This window comes from Eufriesea mexicana, unplaced genomic scaffold (genome assembly GCF_001483705.2).
Source record: "Eufriesea mexicana isolate 0111107269 unplaced genomic scaffold, ASM148370v2 scaffold2021, whole genome shotgun sequence".
Taxonomy (NCBI): Eukaryota; Metazoa; Arthropoda; class Insecta; order Hymenoptera; family Apidae; genus Eufriesea; species Eufriesea mexicana.
The window spans coordinates 610,273-622,504 of record NW_016910121.1 but is presented as its reverse complement, the minus strand read 5'-3'; the positions used below and the strand labels follow the sequence as shown (position 1 = coordinate 622,504).

The 12,232-nt window shown below is 30.3% G+C and overlaps 1 protein-coding gene across 9 annotated transcripts in view; it reads left to right on the top strand.

Annotated features, from left to right (window-relative positions):
- syd (JNK-interacting protein syd) overlaps positions 1–11,627 on the top strand; it is a 12,667-nt gene extending 1,040 nt beyond the window's left edge. For 4 of the 9 annotated variants that reach the window (XM_017902846.1, XM_017902843.1, XM_017902849.1 and 1 more), the window contains exons 2-19: positions 254–571; positions 681–801; positions 1,168–1,578; positions 1,662–1,859; positions 1,931–1,966; positions 3,782–3,799; positions 3,883–3,940; positions 4,025–4,081; positions 4,784–5,119; positions 5,201–5,377; positions 6,400–6,447; positions 6,749–6,950; positions 7,073–7,956; positions 8,041–8,260; positions 8,353–8,638; positions 8,715–8,912; positions 8,992–9,081; positions 9,984–11,627. In XM_017902846.1, coding sequence (XP_017758335.1) covers positions 254–571; positions 681–801; positions 1,168–1,578; positions 1,662–1,859; positions 1,931–1,966; positions 3,782–3,799; positions 3,883–3,940; positions 4,025–4,081; positions 4,784–5,119; positions 5,201–5,377; positions 6,400–6,447; positions 6,749–6,950; positions 7,073–7,956; positions 8,041–8,260; positions 8,353–8,638; positions 8,715–8,912; positions 8,992–9,081; positions 9,984–10,126 — 3,801 coding nt within the window. In that variant the 3' untranslated portion in view covers positions 10,127–11,627. Of the gene's footprint in view, positions 1–6; positions 16–253; positions 572–680; positions 802–1,167; positions 1,579–1,661; positions 1,860–1,930; positions 1,967–3,781; positions 3,800–3,882; positions 3,941–4,024; positions 4,082–4,783; positions 5,120–5,200; positions 5,378–6,399; positions 6,448–6,748; positions 6,951–7,072; positions 7,957–8,040; positions 8,261–8,352; positions 8,639–8,714; positions 8,913–8,991; positions 9,082–9,351; positions 9,413–9,983 lie in introns of those variants that run through there. The other 5 variants (XM_017902851.1, XM_017902848.1, XM_017902852.1 and 2 more) reach the window with 5 other exon arrangements.
- Positions 11,628–12,232: the final 605 nt, after the last annotated feature.

Here is a 12,232-nt window from a genome sequence, read left to right as displayed (position 1 = left end):
ATGCCGTCTGTTCAAGTACGAAATAATGAACATTTACTTTTTTCTATAGTTGCACAATATCGTTTTTAACATGTCATTCTTATCTTATATTGTAAGATTCTTACTTGGCAAAATGCCTAAAAGTACTTCAAGATATAATATTATATACTGTCGAAAATCGGAAAATACGGAATAAAATTTAAAAAGAAAATTTAAGTACTAATCAAAAAGTTAAATGATTTAATAATATTTATTTAAAACTTGGATTCTTTAGATGTCACAAATGAGTCAAATGGAAATGGATCAAGAAACAGTATATGGGACCCATGAAGACAGTCATGTGGTCATGTCAGAGAAAGTGCAATCTCTGGCTGGTAAAATTTATCAAGAATTTGAAAAAATGATTGCTCGTTATGATGAAGATGTGGTCAAAGACCTAATGCCCCTCCTAGTCAATGTTCTAGAATCTCTAGACATATCTTATACTGAAAATCAAGAGCGTGAAGTCGAATTAGAGTTATTAAGAGAAGACAACGAACAACTTGTTACACAATATGAAAGGGAAAAGCAATTAAGGAAAACATCTGATCAGGTATGATTTAAATTTTTATGGTACTCATTAACTTTGATATTTTTTTTTATATTTGGAATAACACATGATGCTCTTTGAGAAAAGATAATATTTATGATTTTTTTATTAGAAATTGTTGGAGCTTGAAGATGTAGCAGAAGATGAAAGAAAGGAACTTTTATCAAAAATTGATAGTTTGGAATCAATTGTAAGGATGCTGGAACTGAAGACAAAGAATTCACATGATCACGGTACAAATGGCTCTCTCAGTTCATCCCCTCATAGAACATCTCTCTACAGTAGAGTAGAAAGTTTTTTTTGTTTTATGTTTATTTAATTTATTAATATTGTAAATTCAATTGGGTAAATTATGCAGATATCTGGGATCAGAGAGTATTTGCATGCATACTTCTAAAAGTTTTATCATATTTTATTATTAAGTGCTTTATTTGTTATTATGTGATATTTAGTATAATGAATATTTAACTTTTAGTTTTAGTTTAATTAATTTTTATTTTATGTATATTTTTATTAAAATCTGAAGCACTCTATGATATATGATCCTTATAATTAAATTATTAAAACACATATGAAATATCATTTTTATATTTGTTTAGTCGTTCGTCTTGAAGAAAAAGAAGCTGAGTTAAAACGCGAGTATACTCGTTTGCATGAGAGATATACAGAATTATTTAAAACGCATGTAGATTATATGGAAAGGACAAAAATGTTAGTTGGCAGCACAGAAAGATTAGAAAATTCGTCTAACGGTCGTGGGCCATCACGATTGCCATCACTTGGTTTAAGTCACATGTCTCGAAGTTCTGGGCCACTAAGTTATGGTTTTCAGAGCTTAGAAGCTAGCATAAATGCAGAAGAAGTTCAACATGAAAGTCCACCAAATACTGCTTCTAATTTAAAAGCTGAAATGTTGGATAGTAGCAGTGAAGCTGCTATTGAAACATCTGATAAAAGTCAATTAACTGATAAACCAGTACAAGCAAATAAAACAACGACAATTTCTAGACGTATGTGATTTATTTTTTTCAGAAAATTTTATGTTTTTTGATAATATAAGGTTTATACCTTTACTTTTTTGTTTTATTTATAGATGAAAGTCCAGAAACTGATATACCTCCACCTTTGGTTACACCAACATCACCAACAACCATAGAGAAATTAACTACTACTTCAAGTGGAAGAAGTAGGACAGAAAGAGAACAACGAAGTGGTAACACATTGTACCAGGAGCTCAGTTTCCAGGATGCTGATGCATTAGGTGAAATGGATGAAGGAGCAGATATTACCGGTAATTATTTAATAATAATTTAATATTTAATGTAATTTTAAGGTTTTATAATCTTATTTTAAAAATTTTAGGTAGTTGGGTTCATCCTGGAGAATATGCTTCGTCGGGTATGTCTCATAAAATAATTAAATTTTCGTATAAATAACTTAAGTTATTTGTTAATCCTTTGAGTTCTTAAAGTCAGTTTCTCTTTTTTCCTTTTTCTTTTTTCTTTTCTTTTTTAAACAAGAAAGGAAAACATACATTGACATACAGAATGATCATAATCATTGGCGAATTGAATTAGTACAATATTCGTTTTGCATGTTCTATTTTCTCATACTAATGTTGATAAAATTAATATTTTTGAACATTAATACCTAATTAAAATCAATATTGCATGCTCAAACACTTGTTAACTTAACAATTTTATGTGTTGCATATTATATGATAATATTACATATATTATTTATATATAAATTGGAACTCTGAGGGTTAATATTAAAATTAGAATTAAAAATTATTAATCAAATCAAAATTCGATAATATTGCTTGTCACATAGATAATAACAAATAAATAGAAAAGACAGTGATAGAATATAGTTAATTTCAGATTTTATAAACCTATAATATTTACAAATCACACATATATATTATTACCTATCTATTACCTGAGGGAATATTAGCAGATAAATTTTTAATAGTTTACTTATAAACATAGTGAAGTAACTATGGATATTTTGCTTCTCATGAAACTATTAAACATTTATTATCAAAAATTTATTAGCAGTACTATTTCACAATCCAGTAGTGCCTTTTATTCTTAGCTTATTGTATATATTAACAAAAAACAAAATCATAATAAAGCTCAAAACTGAAATAATACTACAAAAGAAAACAAGTTGAAAATTACTAAATTATTGTGGGACTAAAATATAAATCCATTGTAATAACTTCATTGTGAATGTATTAATCTAGAAACGACTCATGTAAATTCGTGAACATATATAGCTTTACATTGTGTAATCTCCAAGTCATGCAATTTTGAACTCTACAACTCCAAAATCGAGAAATCTAATTTAACCATCGATTATATTGTTCGATTGTGAATTTCATAATATTTGGACCACCATTTGTATTTACAAACTATGTCAAGTTATTTCATTAACCTAGTTAACTAATGGGGATACAAAATAAGCATTGGGTCACTATAAGATTATAATAATTTAAAATGTCTGATCCTGTGTTCATTTCACTTTCAATCTAAAAATTTCAGCAATTCGAATTCTGTAAATTTAAAGTTCATTATATCGACCTAGGAATTCGAGATCTAAGGCTCGGCTAATAAATGTGGTTTAAGATTTAAGGCCTTATGATTGCATAAGTTCATAATGATTTAAAGTGTATTTGAAAATGTCTGTTATAGAATTTATGGTTTTATTTATTTATGTATTTAATAATAATTTACGGGTAGTAGATTTCATTAGTGTATCAATAAAAAATAAAAATACATCAGTTTATTAGAGAGAGAAAGAATATAGGTTACGTATGTTACAAATGCCGATATAGCCGATATAAACAGTTTGCTTAGAGATTTAGGATCTGGTTTATGTTATTATTGTAGATTTATTTTGTTTTTAGTAACTCAGCGATGGTATAAAACTGATTTTGCGACTGTGGTCGTATATTCTTATGAAATATCACCTAATATTTGTGAATATTTGTAAATATTGTGTAGTTGTAGTAAGTGTTAAAATTGATTATTTTTTATCACTGTTCATCTTTTACATATATTCTATGCAAATATTAAGTTTCGTATTTAAATTATCTGGTAAATTATGTATTAATGTATTTTTATATTTCATTGCTTGCCTCCTTACTTCTGCTGGCTGTGGTCATATCTTGATTAAATAATCGCATGATATAAATAACCTTCCATGCAGTCAATGACAACTTTTTTGGTAAGATGTTAATATATTGTTGGTATTGAGAGTATATTATTTATGTCCTGCTAAGTTACTCATAAAACATGATATTTTCTTAGGTATGGGGAAAGAAGTGGAGAACCTTATTATGGAGAACAATGAATTGCTAGCTACAAAGTGAGTACTTTATTCATATCTTATAATAGCATTACAATACTTATTTTCATATTTTATCTATTATTATATTAACTTATTTTTCAGAAATGCGCTCAACATTGTTAAAGACGATTTGATTGTTAAAGTAGATGAACTTACAAGGTAAAGTGACATTTTTAAAATAACATTTCTTTTTTCTTATTTTATGTCTAGTATATATTACTATCATAACTCTAAAATCACCCTAAAAATTTCCATGTGTTATAGTTACTATAATAAGAAACAGTTATCAAGTATTGTTACACAGAACAATTAAAATTCTTTAATTAAAATTTTGATTTAATTTCAATAAGGGTTTTAATGGAATTGTATTGAAAATTTGAAGATCAAGCCAGGAACAAAGCTTTTTCTCTAATCCTTTCTTATTTCATTTGTATTGGTTCAAATTTTTTAAGAAATTTATTACTGTATGCAATTTCTACTATATCAACTTCATAGAAAGTTGTTTTCTGTTCACTTTCCTGTTCACTTAAATAATTTCCAGGTGATATTATGAGAGGAAGAAATGTTATTGTACTTTTAATGTGTCAATGAATATAAAATTGAAGATATCTAAATGAAAAACAATCTTTATGTACATGCTCCTATTTTTTGAGATAACAACGAATTAATTGTTTACCATTTTTTTTCTTTTTTTTTTCAAATAAAGGTAATTTATTTTTTATTCTTTTTATAAAGAAGAACATTACCTCCCAATACACTATATATTCCTTATTATTTTGACCACAATATATAGAAATTGAAAATTTTAGGGTGGTTTTATGATTAAGAGATGTATTATACTTAAATAAACTTATCTTTTAGTGAATTAGAAATGTTACGTGAACAAGTTCGAGGTTTGCAACAAACAAGAGAACGCTCACGGCAAAAAATTAGTGCTCTTGAAGAAGAATTGAAGAAAGCTAAAGAAGAAGCTGAAGCAGCAGCAAAAGCAGCCAAGAGTGACGATGAGGAAGATGTATCGTTAGCGCAAAGAAAAAGGTTTACTAGAGTTGAGATGGCTAGAGTGCTCATGGAGAGAAATCAATATAAGGAACGGTTTATGGAACTTCAAGAAGCAGTTAGATGGACAGAAATGATGAGAGCAACAAAGACTGATCCTTGCAGTATATCAGGTGGAAAAGTATCTGTGTGGAAGTTGTTAGTACTATTTATATAGAAATAAATCGAAATTTTTAATTCGATAAAAATATATCGTTTTCTATTTCGTTTTGTTTATAGCTTTAGTAATCTTTTTACATCTACGGATCGAGGAGCCTTTGTTCGTGGACCACACACGTTACCTCACATGAGATATAGTGCACCAACAAATCAAGTTGTCCCAGCACCACCACTGGATACCATGCGTAGACGTACGTTGAAAGGTCGCCATGAGTTTTTGGACCAGGGAGACACCATGTGAGAAATCAATCAAATTCTATACACACACACTTAGATATTATGACAATTTGACACTAAAGCTGCCAAATTTTTTTCTATCTTTTATATAAAGATTTATTTCTTTACTATTTTGCTCTCTTCTAACTACAGTGTTAGCATACTGTAATCATTTCTACAACGAAAATTTTAACAAAGAGACACACAAGAGATTACACAAATTTTATGCATAATATCTATTTTGATATTTTCACCAAAGCTATTGCAACAACAGAAGAGATTTTTCATCTTTGTGGGTTAGAATGTCGATATCTTGGCTTTGAGTAATTTATTGTTTTTGAATTCGACGTCATCTTTCCAGATTAGAGTCCTCTTTGGTCAGTTGGGATCCATAATCTTTTGTCGCGACTCTCAATTACTCTTGATCGTTCTTAAGAAATGTGAGTCATTTCTAAATAATTTGTTGCCTGAGCAATTTGCAAATGTGATGGTCTTTAACAAAATTTCGTTAATGATTTCCCATTTACCTGCCATTTTTTAATGAATAAAAAATTGTGGGTGTATACTTTATGCGCAGTATTGTATGCGCTTACACCGAAGTACTGAAATATGATTATGGTCCATGGCACACAGACAAGATTTTTCCCTGTTGATAATCTTATTCTACTAATATGTTTATTTGTTTTTCGTATATGAATGAAATTATAAACAATCGTGTGTATTGAAACGGAACGTTGCTATATACACTTATTATATCAGTCAATTTATTACTCACTATAGTGAGTATATGTTTGATAATAGTAATGACTAATTTAAAGAAAGTAAATTGTCTGTTATCTTTGCAAAGCCATGCTTGAAAAGCAATAGTTTTGTAAATACAAATTTGTACATTTTTAAAACAAAAGTAATATATGATCATTATTGATCAACAAATAAATGAAGTTTTGACTATGTTATAAACTTGGCTTTTATTTCACTCTTGCTCTGCGCTTTGATTTTTCGTTCGGGTTTCGTCCTTGCCTCTCCTTCATGGCGTTGTCAAGAGATACCTGGTTATTCTGGTTTTCGGTGGGGTGCTTATTGGCCAGCAGGTAAATCTGTTCTGCTCTATGTCTAACATTTCGCTTCTAATCGTGGTTATTTATAAATTTTGTTGTACAAATAATGATAAACCTGAACATTGTTATACAAGATGGAAAAAACAATTGGATTAAAACTTCATTCAAATTCAAGAAAGTGTTCTGTGATCAAGAAAGTCTTCATAGGAATATATGATTGAACAAACAACAGCATTCAGTAAATCTACTAATTTTATAACTAAAAATTCTATCTTATTCATATGTAGTTTAAAAATAATTTAATAATTAGCTTATATCTGATACATTTTTACAGATGTTCTGAGAAACTGGTAGCGAGACGAGCAAATGAACGAAGAGAGCAATATCGTCAAGTCCGCGCACATGTTAGAAAAGAGGATGGACGATTACATGCTTATGGTTGGAGTTTACCTGGAAAACCAAGTGTTACAGTTAGACAACCCGTGCCTGTGCCAGTTTATTGTAATTCTTTACCAGGATCCGAACCTGGCATGAAGGTGGATTTATTTAATATTAATATATAAATTATTTATATATCTATCACCATTTACATGTGACTAAAGAAGTAATGTACTAGAAAAAATTAGTATTATAATTTTCTTTATTTTTAATTACTTAGATATGGTGTGGTGCTGGTGTAATTTTAAGTGGTGGTAAAACACGAGATGGTGGATGTATGGTTGGAGGAAGCGTATTTTATGCTGCTGAAGCACAAGAAGTAAATACAAATATAAAAACTGAAGAAGATGCTGTTGAACATTTGGGAAAGGAGCTTCAAGAAAATGAAAATCAAAGGGTAGAGGCAGAACAATTGGAGCAACAGCTTAGCTCATTAGTTTGGATTTGTACATCAACTCAGAAGATGTCGAAAGTTACTGTGATAAATGCTAATAATCCAGCCAATATTTTGGAAGTCTTTAGCGTTTGTCAAGGACATTTACTTTGCATTGCAAGCGTACCTGGAGCCAAAGAGAGTGACTACGCTATGATCGAAGCTATGATTGAAGATCCAATTAAAACTGCCAATGGAGTAACTGAGAACAATAGCCATGAAGTAAATACGAATTTAAGTACTGAACAGAACATTCAAAAAAACAAACAAGAAAGTCAAGTTGTGTCAGAAAAAAATAAAAATGAATCAGATAATGTTTCAGAAAAACGAAATAATGAAAATGTTGAAAAATCGAATGATACTAACCAAATTATTACTACTGAGCCACAAAGTATGGAAAGTGTAGATAGTGAAACTGCAAATTTAGGAAAAGTGCATTTCATAAAAGTTAATTTAGATGTTCCAAATTCACGATTGGATGAAAAAGATGATGTAACTGAGGAAGACCAAAATAAAGTCGAAGATGATACACCTATAGAGAAAATGTCTTCAATACAACCAACAATGTGGCTTGGAGCTCAAAATGGTGCAGTATTTGTCCATTCAGCTGTCGCTAAGTGGTCAGTTTGTCTACATTCTGTAAAATTGAAGGATGCAGCATTGGCTATTGTGTATGTAATTTTTATTATACATTAAAGTAATCACTATTTTATTTTAATTCACAACATATATTTTACATAAATATTTCTTTTTAGACATGTACAAGGACGAGTTCTTGTTGCTCTTGCTGATGGAACTGTTGCATTATTCCGAAGAGGAGCAGATGGGCAGTGGGATTTATCTCAATATCATGTGATTACCTTGGGTTATCCACAACATTCAATTAGGTGCATGACCGCTGTTAGTGGTAAAACTGTGTGGTGCGGATATAGAAATAAGATTCATGTTATAGATCCAGTTTCAATGACTGTCGAGGTATATACATATATACTTATTTTGTTATAATTTTAATAATCTATTAACTATATTAATATATCATAAATTTCTTTTATAAACTAAATTTTCAGTGTACCGTCGATGCTCATCCACGGCGAGAATCGCAAGTAAGACAGTTAGCTTGGTTGGGTGAGGGCGTGTGGGTTAGCATTAGATTAGATTCAACATTAAGGCTCTATCACGCTCACACTTACCAGCATCTTCAGGATGTTGACATTGAACCTTATGTTAGCAAAATGCTTGGAACTGGAAAACTTGGTTTTTCATTTGTGAGAATTACAGCATTACTCATTTCCTCCAATAGGCTATGGATTGGTACAGGGAATGGAGTAATAATCTCTGTTCCCTTATCCGAAAGTAAGTTCAGAAGACTAATAATATGAGAAGTTAATCATAAACACTTATGTATGAATAAAAGATATATGTAAAATAGATGCTGGTGGTTCAATGACAGTATCAAGAGTTCAGGCAGGAAATATTAAAAATGATGCACCAGGAGTTGGTGTTAGAATCTTTGCCTCAGATCGCGGTGTCACACTTGGCAGTTTCATACCTTATTGCAGTATGGCTCATGCTCAACTTAGTTTCCATGGACATAGGGATGCAGTAAAAATGTTTGTTGCAGTGCCTGGTATGTTAATTCATAATTGATTAATTTTTTTAATGATATAAAGTTGAAAATTAAAATTTTTATTAAATTAATATTACAGGTCATGGTGGTCAAAGTGCAGTATCAGATGGTTCACAACCAGTTATGCTTGTTCTTTCAGGAGGTGAAGGTTACATAGATTTTAGAGGTGGTAAGTAATTGTATTAATAACTTTATTATTGGAACTTCATGGTATTAATTATTTGATTAAAACTTTTAGTAACTCGAAAAATTAAATTTATTAGGTATGGGTAATAGTAATTAAATTCATTCATTGTTTATATTCTTAATAAATTACGAATTATATAATTTAATATTATGATATGAAATACGTTTGACTTGATTCTTCGTTTATTATTTAATTAGTGTTAAAAAAAAATATTATTAGGACGTTATTTTATACAATTGTAACAACTTGCAGCAGATGAGGCAGAAGACGAGAGTGACGTGGCGACTCATCTGATTGTATGGCAGTTGGTCAGGTATGCCCCCAGAGAAAAGTGAAAAGCGATTAATGGGTTTTTTATTCGATTTGTTTAACTGTTTGTACGATTGAATGAATAAGTCGTTTGTATTGTTGATCAACAAAATCTATACTAACTACTAAGAGTATGTTTTGTGCACGGTGTAATGAAATTCTAAACTAACAAGTTCGCAAGTAGTTAGATACATCTCTAACCCGACATTAAAATAATTTATTTTCGTTTCTGTATAAAGATATTGGCATATAAAATGTATATGTGTTTGTGTTTCCATTATATTCATTGCATTGACAAACAAGAACAATCAATGTAAAATCATTTGCTTCTGTATAGCACAAACTATTCTTCAAATAATTTTCATTAATACAAAAAACTATGTTTGCACCTCCGTTTCTCAAATAACTGTACACCGTATAATTGTTTTGCTTTTTTCATTCTCTGGGGGTCGGGCATTTCCAGCTGACATGCATCGTATTGTATAAAAGCAGCTGATGATCGCACTTCTTATCTATTTTTATCATGAATATTTGTTAAAACAATTATATATTGATTGTGAATCATTATTTATCAGGTGATGGAGAAGACACAGAAGAGACTATGGAACGATCTAATAATGCTGTTACCGCAAATACTGAAGAGCACGCAGAACAAAGTCATTTAATTGTGTGGCAAGTGCAATGTCCTTTACCAGTGCCAATGAATGGCAAAAAATAGCCAAGAAATTTTGAAAATACGTTAATCCCGGTGTATGGTTCAATTTGAACTTGTACACATAAATTGAAGCGTTTAAAGGTTTAAACGGTTCTCGTGATATGCTGTTGTGGAATCGATAATCAGACCTATCTTCTGGTCAAGTGAATGCTGCATCTATTTAATTATACTTATATAACGATTGTAGCGAAGTACGCAAAGGAATCTACGAATAATGTAACAGCGAAGGAAAAGGAGATATTGTACGACTTCTATGAATACTAAGGATCATTCTTGGTATTTCATTATGGATAATTTTTTAAGAGAAAGCTTTTTTTGGGGGATTTCTTGTTAACCAATATTAACAAGATTAATTAATTTACTAGATATGAGGTATTCATTGGAAATCTTTTTTAAATTCAGAGACATAATTAGAATCTCTTAACTCAATGCTTATAATCGTTAGCTTTTAACTTGAAAAACGTCCTTTACAAGTACTTTGTCAGAATACTAATTCGTAATGTAATTTATAATGAAACTTTCCCTTGATGATCATGCATGTATTCTTTGTTCGTTGTTGAACAAAGTATGTTCCCACATTTTCGTACGTAGGAACTTTTAAAACGTCTTGAAGTCAGTGTTGATCGAAGAATGCTGGAAGTATAGTATTACATTTCCGCCAATCAATGTGATAACTGATAGAGATATGGGGTAATGTGTTTTAAAGCTGCCGTGACATTTGCTAACTAGTTGCAATAAAATCAAGAAGTTAGACAACAACCATTGTACAATGTTCATTTGCAGGGATGAGAGGTGCAACCGATTCGGATAGTATTTAGGCATAATCTATTGTACATTATTTCCGTTAGAGAATATATTATTTTCTAAACTTAAACTGATTTGATTCGCGTAAAAATATATATACATGGAATATAATATATTTTTTATGTTCTGCTATTAAGGCTCCTCTAATATCATCGTGTTCGACCGTGCCTATTTTTCTTCAAGCGGTCGTCGAAATATCTCAATAAATTTATGTGTACATAAACTGTTGCGAAATGTTTGTATAGTGTTTTGTGTAGTATATAATTTAAGTTTTTGTCGAGAAATGAAATAGATGCGATTCTGATACACACACACAATGCAATCATGTGTTTAATCTCTCATTGGTCGCTGCAACTTTATTTTATCGTTAACATTACTCCCTCCTTATACTATTACCAAAGACGAGGAATGATTTAATTGCATTCTTTGTACGATTTCTAGCGAGAGATGGTTTAAAAGTTGTGCGTCATAGCCAATATGTAGCGACCCGAACTCGATATATAGAACAACCATATGCATATAGGACTCAAACAGAGTTGTCACGATATTCGGGCTTGCGAAAATTTTTGTAAATTTTTGTGTTATAAACGACGAACGGTGAAATTCAGGATATGTACGATGTATAAGAGCTGCGCATTATTGTACGTGAGCTCGCTTTCGGTGTCGAGCTCGGAATTGTACCTGGCTCTGATGAAGCTGCAATGGCGTTAATAAAGAAAGTTATGAAACAACATGCCTCGATTTCATGCTTTTAATTTAAGCATACGATACTTGCTTTGAAGTACTAATTATAGAATTATTCTTTGTTACACTTCTCGCAGCAACCATCAAATTATTATTCGATGATAATTTTTTTGAAGAAAGATAAATTCAAATGTGACCATGTACTTTCTGAAAAACGATTTGTGATCTTGATTCCTTTTTAAATTAGCTTATTTGAAATTAAAAATTCTCACTTTACTTCTCATTGTTCAAGTTACAGAAGCAAATTCCAACTTAAACTCTGACAATGAAATTGTAATAATTAAAATTAAGATCATAATTCTGAATTAAGTTCCATTCTCTTTAAGTAAAATTTTTAATTAAAATATTTGGTTTTATAAATTATTTCTTCATTCACTGAGTATTTATTTTCTATTTCCTATAAGCACTATTTTCTAGGTTGACATTCGTGTTAGTTTTATAACAGAATCAAAATATGCATTTCAGTAATTTTAAATATGGGTTGTTCCCTTGAGTAAATTACATAGATAGATTAACTTCTAGGGACAACAGCTGATTGTTTTCCAAATAATTGCAATGACT